The sequence below is a fragment of the Rhinichthys klamathensis genome, unplaced genomic scaffold, assembly GCF_029890125.1.
Source record: "Rhinichthys klamathensis goyatoka isolate OS25496 unplaced genomic scaffold, OSU_Roscu_1.1 h1tg000040l_1, whole genome shotgun sequence".
In the NCBI taxonomy this organism is placed as follows: Eukaryota; Metazoa; Chordata; class Actinopteri; order Cypriniformes; family Leuciscidae; genus Rhinichthys; species Rhinichthys klamathensis.
Genome location: NW_026606587.1, coordinates 11,805,368 through 11,821,904, shown reverse-complemented (window position 1 = coordinate 11,821,904; position 16,537 = coordinate 11,805,368). Strand labels below are relative to the sequence as shown.

The 16,537-nt window shown below is 37.7% G+C and overlaps 1 protein-coding gene across 1 annotated transcript in view; it reads left to right on the top strand.

The window, feature by feature from the left end:
• Positions 1-16,537, top strand: part of bin3 (bridging integrator 3) — a 65,058-nt gene that overhangs the window by 45,681 nt on the left and 2,840 nt on the right. Inside the window, exons 7-8 of the mRNA XM_056246867.1 lie at positions 6,664-6,805; positions 10,166-10,300. Coding sequence (XP_056102842.1) covers positions 6,664-6,805; positions 10,166-10,300 — 277 coding nt within the window. The remainder of the gene's footprint in view (positions 1-6,663; positions 6,806-10,165; positions 10,301-16,537) is intronic.

Genomic DNA, 16,537 nt, shown 5'->3' with positions numbered 1-16,537 from the left:
GATGTCAATTAAGGAAATACTGCAATACTTGCCATACTGACATTATGTCAAGAGGATCGATCCTCATATAAAAATATTGATACCAAATGTTTTAACTTGTAATATTCTTACTTGTGAATATATTTAAGGCACAGCTAAATGTGGTTTATTTTAATGGTTTAAGTTCGTTTAAATTAAAAGTTCGATTATTATTGAGCCTGTTAAAAATCATTAAATTATAACCAGAAATTTAGAAAAAATGAAATCCATTTAATAGAGACATCAGTATCAGTATTGGCATTGGTGATGCTGGCCTTCATTCATAATAATAACAAAAAAATAACAGTAAAAATATTTAAAATATACCGTCTATGTTTATTCTAAATTTAATTAGGAGATTTAGTGTGAAAATATACATTTATAAAATAAAATGTTATAAATGTAAAAAATTTCAGAAAGAATAATGAAAAGTTGTTGGATGGCAGGACTTTTATTCATCTTTAAATCTAATTCTGATATACAGATATATAGTGAGCAGTTTGTTTATTTATTTATATATATATATATATACACTCACCGGCCACTTTATTAGGTACCCCATGCTAGTAACGGGTTGGACCCCCTTTTGCCTTCAGAACTGCCTCAATTCTTCGTGGCATAGATTCAACAAGGTGCTGGAAGCATTCCTCAGGGAGTTTGGTCCATATTGACATGATGGCATCACACAGTTGCCGCAGATTTGTCGGCTGCACATCCATGATGCGAATCTCCCGTTCCACCACATCCCAAAGATGCTCTATTGGGTTGAGATCTCGTGACTGTGGAGGCCATTTTAGTACAGTGAACTCATTGTCATGTTCAAGAAACCAATTTGAAATGATTAGAGCTTTGTGACATGGTGGAAGTAGCCATCAGAGGATGGGTACATGGTGGCCATAAAGGGATGGACATGGTCAGAAACAATGCTCAGGTAGGCCGTGGCATTTAAACGATGCCCAATTGGCACTAAGGGGCCTAAAGTGTGCCAGGAAAACATCCCCCACACCATTACACCACCACCACCAGCCTGCACAGTGGTAACAAGGCATGATGGTTCCATGTTCTCATTCTGTTTACGCCAAATTCTGACTCTAACATCTGAATGTCTCAACAGAAATCGAGACTCATCAGACCAGGCAACATTTTTCCAGTCTTCAACTGTTCAATTTTGGTGAGCTCTTGCAAATTGTAGCCTCTTTTTCCTATTTGTAGTGGAGATGAGTGGTACCCGGTGGAGTCTTCTGCTGTTGTAGCCCATCCGCCTCAAGGTTGTGCGTGTTGTGGCTTCACAAATGCTTTGCTGCATACCTCGGTTGTAACGAGTGGTTATTTCAGTCACTGTTGCCCTTCTATCAGCTCGAACCAGTCTGGCCATTCTCCTCTGACCTCTGGCATCAACAAGGCATTTCCGCCCACAGAACTGCCGCTCACTGGATGTTTTTTCTTTTTCGGACCATTCTCTGTAAACCCTAGAGATGGTTGTGCGTGAAAATCCCAGTAGATTAGCAGTTTCTGAAATACTCAGACCAGCCCTTCTGGCACCAACAATCATGCCACGTTCAAAGTCACTCAAATCAACTTTCTTCCCCATACTGATGCTCGGTTTGAACTGCAGGAGATTGTCTTGACCATGTCTACATGCCTAAATGCACTGAGTTGTCGCCATGTGATTGGCTGCTTAGAAATTAAGTGTTAACGAGCAGTTGGACAGGTGTACCTAATAAAGTGGCCGGTGAGTGTGTATATATATATATATATATATAAATGTTTTTACATGTTTTTTTTCTGTTTTGTTGCTGTCTCCACCTCCAGTGGGTGTTGATAAAAAAAATATATATATTTTTCTATATATATATATATATATATATGAAAATGGTCATAATCACTATAAATCTATTTTAGATAGATTTTGCCATTTTAAGTTAGTATTATGTTTCATGATGTATAATCCAGTTGTCACACTTCACCTTCGTGTCAAGAAGAGAGATAGAAGAGAGTGATTGGGCCAAGGTGGTGTTTTATAAATAGAGAGTGAGCGTGGGTTGCGGGGCTGGGTCCTATGACGTTTCTACAGTGATATTGTGCCGCTCCCTTCTTTACTTCCTGTGGGAAACAATTTAGGGCTTGTCTTAACAGAGCTCTGCATGGTGAAGCCTGTTCTCTCTCTCTCTCTCTGATTCCCTCCTCCTCTTGTAGTTCTTCACTTTCACCGTCTGTAGCTCATCACTTCCTTTTACTAATTTGACTGATTCTTCATCTGACCCAAAGGTAGAGTTTCTCGCTTCACCACTCGCAGACATTACATTTGCAAAGTTTTGGTTACAATTCCAGATCTTAATCCACTAAGTCTGTGATTTGCAAAAGTTTTGATACCAAGGACCACAAAATACCATGATCCCCTAAAACAAAAGACGGCTATATTTTTTCAAAGACCCATTTATATTGTGTGATTTTTATAAAGACAAAATGTTGTTTTCTAAATGAAATAACTGGCCGTTTATATTGTCATTTTACAAAAATCAAAATGACTTTCTATTAGATTCTATTAACTGTCTTTTTCTATACACTAATAATGTAATAAGTCATTTCTATAATGCTCAAATAATAAGCTTAAATATTGTTACTAAGCAGCTTTTCAACGAATATTGCAGAGTATAAAAACCCCAGTGAGCAGCTGAAGATGATGAAAACTATATTATGATGATACAATAAAACACTTTTCACACACTATTTTCAGATTTGGTACATGTTTTTACTGTTAAAGCCTATTTCTGTCAATAGAATAAAGTAATCACCAGACTTTAGGAAGCAAAGAGAAAACATTATAATATTAAAAGGGTGTTTAATTTGGCTTTTAGAAAGCTAAATTAAATAACTATTGATTTACTTTCATAATATCTGTTCTTGTTTTTATGAATCATTAGTGCACGTCATACTAAAATAGGTTTAATAAGTATGAATCATTTATTCAGCCTTCAGTTTTTCTGAAATCTCTGTATAAAAAGCCTCTACATTATTTCCTGTATGTTTCATGTATATTGAATGGTTTATTCCATCTATGTATTGTTTATTGTTTGCTTATTATTTATTTTCAGATTTAGAAGTAGGCTTCACACCAAGAGTGATAAATATTAAGATAACAATAACTATATATTAGCGTCCGCACCACAATATCGTTCTGTTTATTCTAAGCGAACGCTGCATTTTTTCGTCCGCCGCTTTAAATGCTCGAGCTCTTTAAAGCAGGATGGATTCTGATTGGCTGAAAGTGATTCCAACTATGTAGTTTCTCTTACCGTTATCGTTATGATTTTTAGAACTATATCTGTATTGTCCTTGGTGTGAACAGGCCTTCAGTCATTAATGAACATCCTCCGTAACCAATTCAATTTGCAATGTTTGCCATTTGAGTTTAATCAGAAGCCACTTCACTCATCGCATCTTCTCCCACTTCTTGCCAGTAGCATCTTTCCTCCAGAAGACCTACAGATTCACCTTACAGAGTTTCTTCACCTAAATCCCCCAAATAATGCACATAAGAACATACATTTATAGCTCCTTGACCTTAAAACTGTCCTCCTCCTGCGAAGCTCGTAGCTTTTTCAGTAGTTATAAAGAACAAAACGGTGTGGGTCATGCGTTTGTACTGTTCCTCGGTGCTCCCAGGCGATGCAAAGTCGAAACGCAGTCAGGCCTCAAACCAAAGCGGCCGACTCTGTTGCTAAGTTACAGTTTAGAGTTTTCCTATTTTTAGTTTCCAGAGACCAGGCTTCTCACCCAGAGATTATATTTTTATTTGGAATAAAGAATACAAGAATCCAAGTGAGATCCTTTGTGATTTTTGTGTGGCTGTAGTTAAGTGATCCTGTTAAAATGGGCTAATGCTACATCCACAACCTCATCACATTATTAAACCATTGTCTGAACAAAAACACTGTGTTCTTAAAGACAAATGTTCTGTTTGCGGTGTTCAACACACCCTATTGATTTATTTTTTCTCCATGTACACTATGAAGCATGTAGTCTTCCGTTTAACGTAAGTTTAACACGTCAAGGAATGCATCAATGTTTTTGACAAATATTTTAGGATGATGTGAACTCATAGGATGAAGACTCAAATCAGTGGCCTAGAACAGGGGTTTTCAAACTCTTTGGAGTCACAGACCCCTTATAGGGTAGAACATTTTCCAAGGTCACCCTCATAATTATAATAGTGATTAAACCCAAAGTTTGTAACAATCGGCCTAATCGGTGAGTGACATGAGCTCAAATTGGGATCAGATTAAACTGTGTGAGTTTTTAGAAGTGTTTAAAAGATAAGACGGCAACAGAAATAAAGTGAATAAATGAAGTGTATTTACAGTTTCTACCAGGAACTTAAAACAACACAATACAACATAGAAACCTTAAGCCCCGTTCACACCGCCAGCGATTTTGTCGCTACATGTCGCTAGTCTCTGTAAATTACTGTGAAGTCGCTTGTGGGCGTTCGTAGTGCTGTCGCTCTAATGTTATTGGTTGACTGCACGTCTGGCCATATATCTATACAAACTGCCATCAGAAGTGACATATACAACTATATCATTTTAATTTGACTAGGAATTAGGCTCAAAAGAAACCGTATTCTGTTGGGAGAGTGTTTTTATATTACCACAGCAGTGTTCAGTGGATTAAATAATTTACTAGATTAACGATCGACCAATCAACAAATTAAACTCACTCATTCTGTCATAAATTACTAAAACGTCATTCGAATTTGACAAATAATCAATTTTCTTGTCCCTAATAGTCAACATAATGCAGGGAAACTGTAAAATGATCTGCAGCAGTGCTAAACTTGCATCATAATATTACAACACTCGAACTATAAATTTATATGAATTAAACTCACTGAGACTGTCAACAGTTTCTTTTCCATTCGTCATTTTATTATATCCATGTATGTGGTTACAGTCAAATCATATAAAACAGTGAAATCTCCCACAACCTCTTCTGTCTTGCCTGCACTCGAGACGGTGACATGAGCTCCACTGAAAGTCTTCTTTCCTATTGGTTGTCGCTCGCGAAAATCGCTTCTCATTTGCATAAAGTTGAAATTTCTCAACTTTTGTCGCTTGTCTCTTGTCGCTTGACACGCCCACATTCAATCGCCAAACGTCACTGTCGCTCGTGTCGCCGGATGTCGCCAGCGCTCCATTGAAATGAATGGGATCATGTCGCTTTGTCGCTGCGTGTCGCTGGCGGTGTGAACGGGGCTTTAGGCTGTTAAAAGCATAGAGTTCCATACCATAAAACAGTCCATAAGAGTCCTTGCGTGCTGTAAGTCCCAATGTGTAAGTGTCCACCGGTGTATATACAATCCAACTGTAGTGATGATAATCCAATGAAAAGTGATGAGGTTTGCTGGAATGGTAAGTCCTTAAAAGTAACTCCTCAATTCAGCTTTGGTCGTCTTGACAGAGACCGTACGGGACCTATGGACTATGCTTTTTACAACCTAAGTTTTCTAGTTTTGTGGTGTTGTTTTAAGTTCTTTGTGAAATTTGTAAATACACTTTATTTATTCCCGTTAGCACTGTTGTTGTCTCATCTTTTAAAACACTTAAGAAAATTCTCACACAGTTTAATCTGACCCCTAATTTACTTCGTAACTCTGCCAATTAGGCCGAACGTTACAAGTTAATGTGGGTGAGAGTAATGAACATAATATGCTTGATTTATTGGTGTAAAAACGGTCCCCATTGTAAATGTACTTTTTAATAATTGGCTACAGCTGTGCGAGGCGCTGGCGTGATCGCTCATATCAGATAAGAGTAAGGCATCATTCAAAATGGTAAAGGGTCTATTTATATTTGTGTACCTTCAAAATAACAGCAAAACGTCGTACTTTTGTAAAATAAAGAAAACTAAAAAAGTTTGCCAAAAATGAAGCCAAACTCAGCAGAGATTACTGCCTACTTGTCGCACAGACATGAACAATATAGAAACCTTGAAGTGTCTACTTTTAAATGTCTATGTTTTGCTGTAAAATTAGTTTGTGGACCCCCTGGCAATGGGTCACTGACCCCCACTTTAACAAACCCTGGCCTTGAAAATTATTATTTGTATTATATAAGGCTGGTCGCTCCCTCATAGTGGCTGCCATGTGGAGACCAACCAAGTTAATAAACGCAAACCATGCCTCAAACTATATGTTGTTGTTTTTTCGATACGTCAGCCTGTTGTAATAAAAATGCCATGGCTCCTCCAGTGGGGGAAGCAGAGAGGTTGTCGTAATGGTTGTTCAGAAAAACTAAATTTACACTTTTAAAATTATGAAGTGAAATGCGAAGTTGATGGTTGAACTATCTTTTGGGGACATTTCTCTAGAGGTTGACAGCTATAATTGTTCTCGTCATTGAAACAAGACATATGGAGTAATGCAAACATTGCAAATATCAGTGTAAATCTTTTCTAACTGAATTGAATGTGACAATCTACAAATGGTTTTATGTGCGATTTACACCAATTTATTCTGTTTGTAGCTTTTTGTTGACTTTTGTAATTCATCTTAATGATTTGTCTAGTATTGTTTGTCTGTTATGTGAAGATTTTCTCTTCTGTGTCTGTGTGTGTGTGTGTGTGTGTGTGTGTGTGTGTGCTCAGGTACAGCAGTGTGTTTCCCAGTCTGAACATGGCAGTAAAACGCAGGGAACAGGCTCTTCAAGATTATAAGAGACTCCAGTCTAAAGTGGAGAAGTATGAAGAAAAAGAGAAGACGGGGCCCATCATGGTCAAACTCCATCAGGTACAACCCAACTTCCTTTCTGACAGCGTTGCAATTTCAGGCGTTCGTTCTTCAATGAGTGACTGATCTCCTAATAATACCAAAAATCCTTTAATGTGAGTTCACTCAGCGGTCATCTTGGTAACGCCCCAGGTTGCTGTTTTCTATGTGTGCTCCTGTCCGTTTGAATGGGGAAAGATAAAACTCTCCAAAACTGATTGTCAAGATCAAATCAGGAGTCAAATCTGATCGCAATAGTACCATCATTTTGTTTCTTTAGCTCAAATCAGTAACACTTTATTTTATAATAAAGTGTTCGGTTGCACGTTATATGTATTCACTATAGTAATTTCAGTAAATTGTGCGTAATTACAACTAGGGCTGAGTTGAAAATCTAGATTTTAATCGATTCTTATTTTGATGAACTGATATCAATTCTTTAACCCCATTTTGTCACTCTTTAATGTGATGTGACAGATCGCTGTTCAAGCGCTTCACATGAACCAATAATCTCTTTTGCTTTACTACTAGTTACAGCATGAAATAAATACGAATGAACATCAGAAGGTATGTTGAAAGATACAGTACAACATACCGAAATGTATCCCGTCTCATGTAATCGCTCAGTTAGGGTTTCAACCGCAGAAAGACGTGCAAGAACAGCTTTTACATATCACATTTACTTCACGAAAGCCATTCGATGAACATACACTCGATAGTTAGCTAGAAAAATGAACTTTAGAGAGGAGCATTTTGCTAAATATTTAAATATATTACATTATCTTTTACCTCTTATTCAATATTTATATAAATTCGTCCTGAAAGCCACAATTTCAAACAACTAATTACAGTAGAAACCTAATTATGTCATTAAAAAGTTACTATAAAAACTGCTTTATGTGCAATTTAAATATTTGCATCCCAAAAAAAGTTCATTTTGACCTTTAATATAGTAATGATGAACCAACAGACAGGCCTCCCTAAATATTTTACAGCATTAGTTAAGAGATATTGTTTTCCTTGAGATAAATTGACATTCACTGTACCTGATAAATCCAAAATGAATCGATATTGAATCAAATTAAATCAGTGTCATTGACAAGCCCAATTACAAGCAACTAATACTAAACCAAACACTAACCTGAGAGCATGTACATGTTGTTCATTAAAATCAGTGCTTATTTGTTTAATTAATTATACTGTAACAAAGACACATTAAATCAAATTTGACCTGCAAATCATTTGTGTTTTTCAGATTTATCCAGCTAATGCTTATGCACGTTCAGGAGTAAATAAGCTTTATGTAAAAGATAGACATCACATGTCAACAGTCAGTCATTAGAGTATTATTAGACTGTCTGCTTAATATCTGCTAACACTTTGTTTTGATGCTCTGTTTGTTTTGTTCTACTGACTATAAGTAACTTTTCAACTACATATCAACTTCAGCTAACTCTCATTAAAGTGAATTATAGTTAGCAGAATGACCAATGTTGACCATTGAAATAAAGTGTAACTGATGATTGGATCTTTTAGCTCAAAACTGGGGCGTCCTTCTTTCCACTGTAATGAGTGTTTCATATATGACCATGCAGTTAATTTCACATTATATTCTACCTTAATAGGCCCGAGACACTTGCTTATTTTCACAAGGGTTATTCTGACGGCTTGTATATGGATAAATTGCACATCTTAAGGCTTGTTTGCTCCGAGTGTGAATTTACAGCACGAATGGTTATTGGGACAAGATTTTAAAATGAAACTCTGCTTGCTTATGACACACTTAAAATTCACAGTGTAATAAATGTATTATTTTTGGAGCGGTGGTCCCTGGGTACAAGAAGCTATAGATTTTAAAGCCATGTCCACCACAAAGATGTAGACATATGGCAAATAATTGTTGAGAAAATACCATTATTTTTAATACATAGTACACATTGAGCTAACACTGTATTTTTGTTGTAGTATACCATTATTATTGTCATTTTAAGGTTATATACTGTAATATATAGTTTGAGTAATCGATTGTATTTAGTATTTAAGTACATAAATGATCAGAGAGCACTTAATCTTTTTTTTTTTTTTTTAGAGCGAGACTGGTGATATTAGACCTTTAAACTCACTTTACTTCTGTGGCATGGCATATATTTCTGAGTGAAACAAGATATCGTTCCCAATAAGACCAGAAATGTTTTTTAAGAAAGTGAATGTGGTAACAATTTAGTTTATGGTCCAATTCGCACTATTAACTAGTTCTTTATTAGCATGCAAATTACTAGGATATTGGATGTTTATTAGTACATATAAAGCACATATTAATGCCTTATTCTGCATGATCATATTCTACATACCTTAATCACCCAATACCTAAACTTAACAACTACCTTACTAACTATTAATAAGCAGTAATTAGGAGTTTACTGAGGCAAAAGTCATAGCTAATCGTGAGAATTGGACCCTAAACTAAAACGTGACCGTGAATGGGGTGAATTTTGATTTCATGCCGATTCAGCAGGGACTCAAAAAGACACAAAGGTCATCAGAATTACAAAAATCATAATGAGTTTTGATCTGGTCTTTATAGATATTCCTGTAGTGTATGCTTGTGCTCGAGTGTGCCGGACCTTGAGAGTCATCGGATTTATTATAATCTGTTCACTCTCGTACGCTTCTGGCGGGATTTTTTTTTTTTTTTTTAGCACGCAGCAACAAGTGAAGGAAGCTGTGCTGGATGGTGCAGAAAGTATTCAGAGCACATGTATACATGCGAGCGAACTCACCCACGCAAGAGAAACAGCCTCTCAACTCAGCTGCACTTTTTCAAGAGGCTGCGCTCAACACACGCTGCGGGATAATTGGGTTTCGCACACACACACACACGCACATTCGCACACGGTAACACGATCCAGTGAACACAGGCAAGCAATAATTGTTTGTTCTTTTTGTTGCACACTTCTGGGTCATTGTGCATGTGCATGTTGACATGTGAAGGACTGTATGTGCACAAACAGATACAGATGGGTGCCTGGAAAACTTCAACATACATGTACATCCCATCGCCCACACACACACTGAAGGACTTCAGCAGGGCCGTAGAGGATAGACGCACTGATAAAGTGCATACATTTACACACGTCATGTATCATATATAGAAAGAAGGTCACGTCCTAGCAAAGATCAGCACTTATAGGCCGCTTTCCCCTCCCTTCCACTGTGCTGATTGGTGATCGCATCATGAATATCACTCCTACCCACCTCCACACCCTTGAACGTGTGTGTGTGTGTGTGTGTATTTATTGTTCTAATGACACATGCTTGAATAATTGGCAAGTCCTGGTTTTATTCATTGCTGCATTACGTGTGTGTGTGTTCTGCTTTTAGGCCAGGGAAGAACTGAAGCCTGTCAGGGAAGACTTTGAAGCCAAGAACAAGCAGCTATTGGACGAGATGCCCAAGTTCTACAACAGCCGCATCGACTACTTTCAGCCCAGCTTTGAGGCTCTGATACGAGCTCAGGTGAGCCTTGAATGTTCCCAGCTCAGTCACAAACAAAGAAGCAGCTCAAACTAAAATACATCCAATCAGTTATCACACCATAGAAAGCATGATTTTCTTTGTACATGCTCTAATATTCACAACTCTAAAACTCATTCCCCAGTCCTCCCAGACTTTATCCATCCATCCATCCATCCGCACTTCCCTCCGCTCTTCCTTCTGCTCTCATCGTTTCCCTTCTTAAAGGTTCTCTAAGCGATCCTGGGTGACGTCACTTCTTGTTGACGTTCGAACTATTGTCAAACAAAACGGAGGCTAGCTAGACCCTCCCTCCTCCTCATCCGCACACTAACCCCCCAAACCACACCCCCAAACCCTTCTTGTCGGTCATTGGCTGGAACAGTTTGTTATGTTTTGGGGAGCAGGTCGCTGCAGTTTGTTTTTGGTGCTGTTTGTGAAGCATGGGCTGTCTACAGAGATCGCGTTTCTTTACAGTGTGTTCAGGGGACAGGCAGCCAGTGGTTAGTGAGGAGATGTTTGCTGTATGTGACAAAAAATGTTTTGGCCTAAAAAACACATGACATCGCTTAGAGCACCTTTAAATGCAAAAATATATGGTCAATAAATGAATTTCCGAAGACTCGCAGGCACAGTTGCAAAATCAACCAGCAAGGATGGAAAATAATCACATAAAACTAAGTTATTATGTGTTTAGCCATTATAATTGGACTTAAAATTGAAAGTTAACATGCTACTAAAGCAGGTCAGCAGACTGGTAATTGATCAAATAATGCATGCAATGTAAGTGTGATAGTAGAAGATTAAGACTAAAGTAGGAGGAATACAATAACAGTCTCACTGCTTATTATGTGACAATATATATCATAAAATGACCTGTGCAAATTTAGCATTTTTACATATGTATTTTTTTTAGGAAATAATGCAAAATGCTGTATCATGGCTATAATAAAATAGTTAAGGCTAGTAAATGTTCTTAGTTTACCTGTCATTGGGTGAAACAAAGTTTGGTTTAACCCCTGTATGAATGTGTACAAATAAGACCCTTTGTCCTGCTAAGGCTATTTTTATAGCTAGCTTTTTCTATATTCTAAATGCGAATAATTACATATTTTGATGACCTTTTTCAGTCTGACAAAATTAAAAGTCTGAACCTGGGACAAAGGTTAAACCAAATTTATACATAAAAGACATGAAGAGTAGTAAAACATTTAATTATCAAGTCATGGTAAACAGTTTTATGATATTCATTTAATAAAAAGTTGAATACAACTGTTTTTTAAAACTAAATAAAACTGCTGCCTTTAATAAAAATCAAAAGCCAAAAATCTAAATCAATCAAAATCAAGTTAAAGAAACACCCTCACACACACACACACACACACACACATAGTAGTAAATTTTAAAGCTGACGCTCCCTCCACCCAGATCTAATGTGATTAACCCTGAGTTACACATATACACACACACACACACACACACACACACACACACACACACACACACACACACACACACACACAGCAGAAACACTCCTTTATGCTGCACTCACACTCTCTCACTCTACACACTTCCCCTTCTCTCTAATGTGATTAACCCCCACAATCCTGCCTCCTTATGGCCACAGCTCAGACTGTGTGTGTTATTTTAAGGGAAGTGTGTGAAAGAGCTAAACACTAGAATCTAATGATAGTAAAAGAGGTAAAGCCAAGTCAAACACACACACACACACACAGTCATGACTTCAGGATGTGCGCATTCACCCCCTCTCTGAATTTCAGGATCTTCATATCATTCCTAATTTGTTATTTTGTGTGTTTGTTTTTTGTTGAACAGTCCCTCTATTGCTGGCATAGTGGATGATGAATAATGAATGAACTATTATATTTAAAGCGCATGTACCAAAGATAAAATTATCTGTTTTTCCAGTTGTACACAATTAAATCATACTCCTATAATAATAATAATATATAAGGAAATCTTATGCAATGACATTCATACAAGTGTCCAAATGGTTTTTGGGACATCTGTGTGTGTGTATTAGAGGATATAAATAATGATATCAGTAGTAGCATTAAGAAACACAAACAAACGGAAAGTTTTCACCTAAAGGATCATCTCTGCTGTCATCTGCCTGCTGAGTTAAAAGAATCCTCAAGTGCGGTGGATATAACCTATTTTCACTCAGTGTTTTACAACAATAACTTAACTGAGACCTGCTGTTAACGCTGAATAGTCCAAGCAGGCCTTTTCTTGGTGGGTTAATCACATATTTAAAAGCCCTAATCTTCACGGCTCAGGGCTGAGCGGGCAGTGGAGATGTGTCAGGACCTGATCCAGTGCCCTATGATCCCCCAAAATGCCGTCTTGATAGTCTTGAGAAACAGCCTCTCCTAGCTGCCTACTCCAACATGCACTATTTAGGTCTGGTATATCAAACAGATAAATTGCACAGTAACATTTTCATCAAAATTATGCCCTCACGTCTCTGTACTGTAATGAGAAAAATATTATTATTATCATTATTTAAATTTGACTGTAATTAAAAGATTTGTGTTGCTATATTGCAGTAATGAGTACGAGATCACATTTGTAAAATGTTCTTGACTGGTTTTGTGAGATTTACCCATATATGGCCAGATTTACTAACAGCTTGCACCAGCACAAACCCTCTTTTGCCGTTAAAAAACTACTGTCAGGATTTACTGAAGACACGCAGTGAAAAATGAGGCATGGACACAGCAACTTTTGCATAAGCATTTGTCGGAGTTTCCCTTTCAGATGCAGAATTTATAGGCGGAGAGTATTTAAATTACTCACGCAACGGTTTGCGGACTTTGCACTGGTCAATTTACTGGTATTTTGCACCATTGTATTATTTTGGTTATACATTTCCTTAATATAGGAGATGATTCTTAATGTGTGTCTAGTAATAAGTTGTCTGATTGTGTGTTATCTGAACAACCTGAGTTCGATTAACTAAACAGGAAACAATCGATTCTGTCTCGATGATAATGTTGTACCTTTCGTCGTTTCTAAAAAAGTCATTGATCACCCAGTCAGTTATTTTTACTCTGATGACTGGCTTGACTGTACATTATCACTTGAGAGCGTTGTATTGACCAATCGGCATCCAGAAGTGCCACTATCCATTTGATAACAGGTTTAACATGTTTATGACTAGTCCTCTAGAAGCTGATTTTGTCTTCTGGTCTACTTGTATAGACTAGTAAACAACCATTGCATCAGCTTGTAAACAACATCAGACTTCCTTTAGCTAAAACCATTCCCAACTTTACGGAGACAGCAGTCTTTTGTGATTGTTTTTTGTGCAGCCACACTTTGTGGTGTTACGCTTTTGTCATTTGCTCTATTGAAACCAGACGTGGGTGCTTTGGAAAAAAATAAAGGTTATAAATAAATGAACACATGAATGTAGTATAATGTAGCCTGAAATGCAGTCTTTCCCTAAGCTGTTTGCTAACAGATGGGCAACAGAGAGGCCTAACAGATGACCGAGTCTCATTCATCAAGTGCTTTCTGTAACCCAGAGTGCCATACCTCCAACACCCACATACTCCGAGACACCGTCACCGACAGCAGCTCTCAGTGACGAGGAAGAGGAGGGTGTCTCTGTCAGACACAGGGTGTAGGTGGACTTCTGAGACTGCTGACTGCATTACTATAGGTGCAGTGAGAGACGCTGCTTCCCTTCATATCTGATGGACGTCAGATTAGACGGTGTGTGTTTGTGTTTCCAGGAGTCCTGGAGTGGACACAGTTTGACTCATCAAACATTCAGTCATGCTGAGAGTCCCTCATCCTGCTGAGTCATTCACACACACACACATATATCGGGGGAAGAGGATTCATTGAAATTTGTCCTGAAGAGAGATACATGCACGCACGTACATCCTAGATGGCCACGGGATGAGCCAAATTTACACACACTGGCAAATTTTCTAAAAGACTTCTGAGTCTTGACCACCTGTACAAGCGGGAACTCTTTAGATGCAGGAAAAAAAGGTTATTCACAAATCTTATCTTCCCCAGCTATTTAACAGTACATATACTGTGTCTTCATTAAGCAATAGCCAACCCAGCTCCGGGAGAGCCACCATCCTGTGGAGTTTAGCTCAACCCCAATCCAACACACCTGAAGAAGCTAATCAAGGTATTCGGGAACAGGTACGTGTGTGTCCGAGCAGAGTTGGAACTGAAGTCTGGAGGAAGGTGCCTCTCCAGGAGCTAGACACTGGAATGAGAGAAGATGCAAGGATCTCAAGAAAGCTTTTAAAAGTTGAACTTGACATCTTTAGAACATAATGCATGTAGCCAGCGAGATGCCGAAGAAGCTTGAGACCCAATCCATTGGCCAAAGATGGACGAATTTTCATTGCTGTAATAGAATGATAACTACCATACAGCTAAAGCATGTGATATTTGTGACCTGTAATTTCTGTGATACTAACTGCATGGGTAACAAAGGGGCACGGTGGGTAGTAGCAGTGTTTCCTCACAGCAAGAACGTTGCAGGTTCAAGTCCCGACTCAGTCCTAGTTGAGTCCCAGAAACTCTGGTTTCCCACAAAATCCAAATTGATGGAGGTCAGGTGAATTTTAGACACTAAATTGTGTGTGTCTACGTTATTTTCCGTGATCCACTCCATCTGTTGCACAATCAAGTGCTTCGGAGTATACTTTATTGACCGTGTGTGCAAATGTATCCATCCAGCACATGTGCGCTACCTAGTGGCAGGGTTTCCGCTGGGTCATAAAAAGTCATAAAACGTCTTAAATTTAATAATAAGAATTTTAGGCCATAAAAACGTCCGGTTTTTCCATACAAGGTCATAAATTACATTTAGCCACGTCTTAAATTGATATGCTCATTCATTCATTATCGCGATATAATGTTTTCTCTATAAAACGATATCAAGAGTTCGACAAATGTTAGATCATGTTTATGCGCCAAAAGCGGAACGAAACTCATTTGAACCGCGCACGCCTCACGGAGCGTTTATCCGCTCGGCTCAAAGTCCAAACGGCAGCGTAGCGCGATCAAGCTCACTAGAGCAGACGCGTTCTTTTACTGTCTATGGTTAACTTTGATCAGTCTCGATCACGAGATCCAGTGAGAAGCACTTGAATTCAGCGAAGAACACAAATGTCTCAGTGATTTAAACCAGTTTAAAGGCAGATGAAACAGCGCTGACGAACAGGAGAAACACTGTGCGCAACTATACAGTCAGAAAGCTTTTCCATCTACACATTTACATCCTTTACCATGGTTTTACTGTAACGTTAGCCTAGTAATATTAACTGCACCATGAAATGTGGGATACATATTGAATTGTATTATATTATTAATGTAGACAATGTATTAAAGGACTAATGGAATATAATTACAGTATTTATGTATTTAGGCTATAGCCTACTGTTTTTCATACATTTCATAAAGATACGTGCCATCAAAGTCAGGCAACACAAACCTGTTTCAAGACTTGAAACAATATCCCCCATTAGCACATGCAGAAACTAAGAAATTAATTTTGAAATAAGGATATTATTTTTGTTAAGGAAAAAATACAAATGTTTGAATGTTCTACCTCAGATTTGTGAAATGTTCACCTGTTTGGCAAGTGTTTGTCATGATATGTTTTGACAATAAAGAGTAGTTTAAAACCACAATTAACGCTCTGGTTTCTAAAAACTTTCAGTTAGGAACAAAAATCTGCCTTCAAAGTTCAAAGAAATAAAGAATTAACATTTATCGTCATAATTATCGATATTGACTGATATTATCGTGATAAGTGTTGTGTTGTTCCTGTGTTATTGATACTTAGGAAAAGGGAGCCTTCAGTTTGTTACTCTTAAGAAAATGGAACCTTTAAATAATTAAACTTATTACTTTTAATGAAAGTCAATAAAAAAATACTTTTGAAAGGAAGTTATTTTTCGTAATTCGAGTAGGTCATAAATTTAAATAATATTGGTCATAAAAAGGTCTTAAAAGGTCTTAAATTTGACTGACTAAACCCTGCAGAAACCCTGAGTGGACTTTTTGCCTTCAGCCATGCAATGGACTGGCCATCAATGACCCAAGGTATAGGCATCCCTCCAACCTAGGACAAGTGGTGTGGAGATGGATGGATAATTGTACAAAGGCAGTAATTATTCCAAATGGACTTCTATTCCAAAGCAGATTTCCTTCTCATCTTCTTATCACTCAATACTGTAG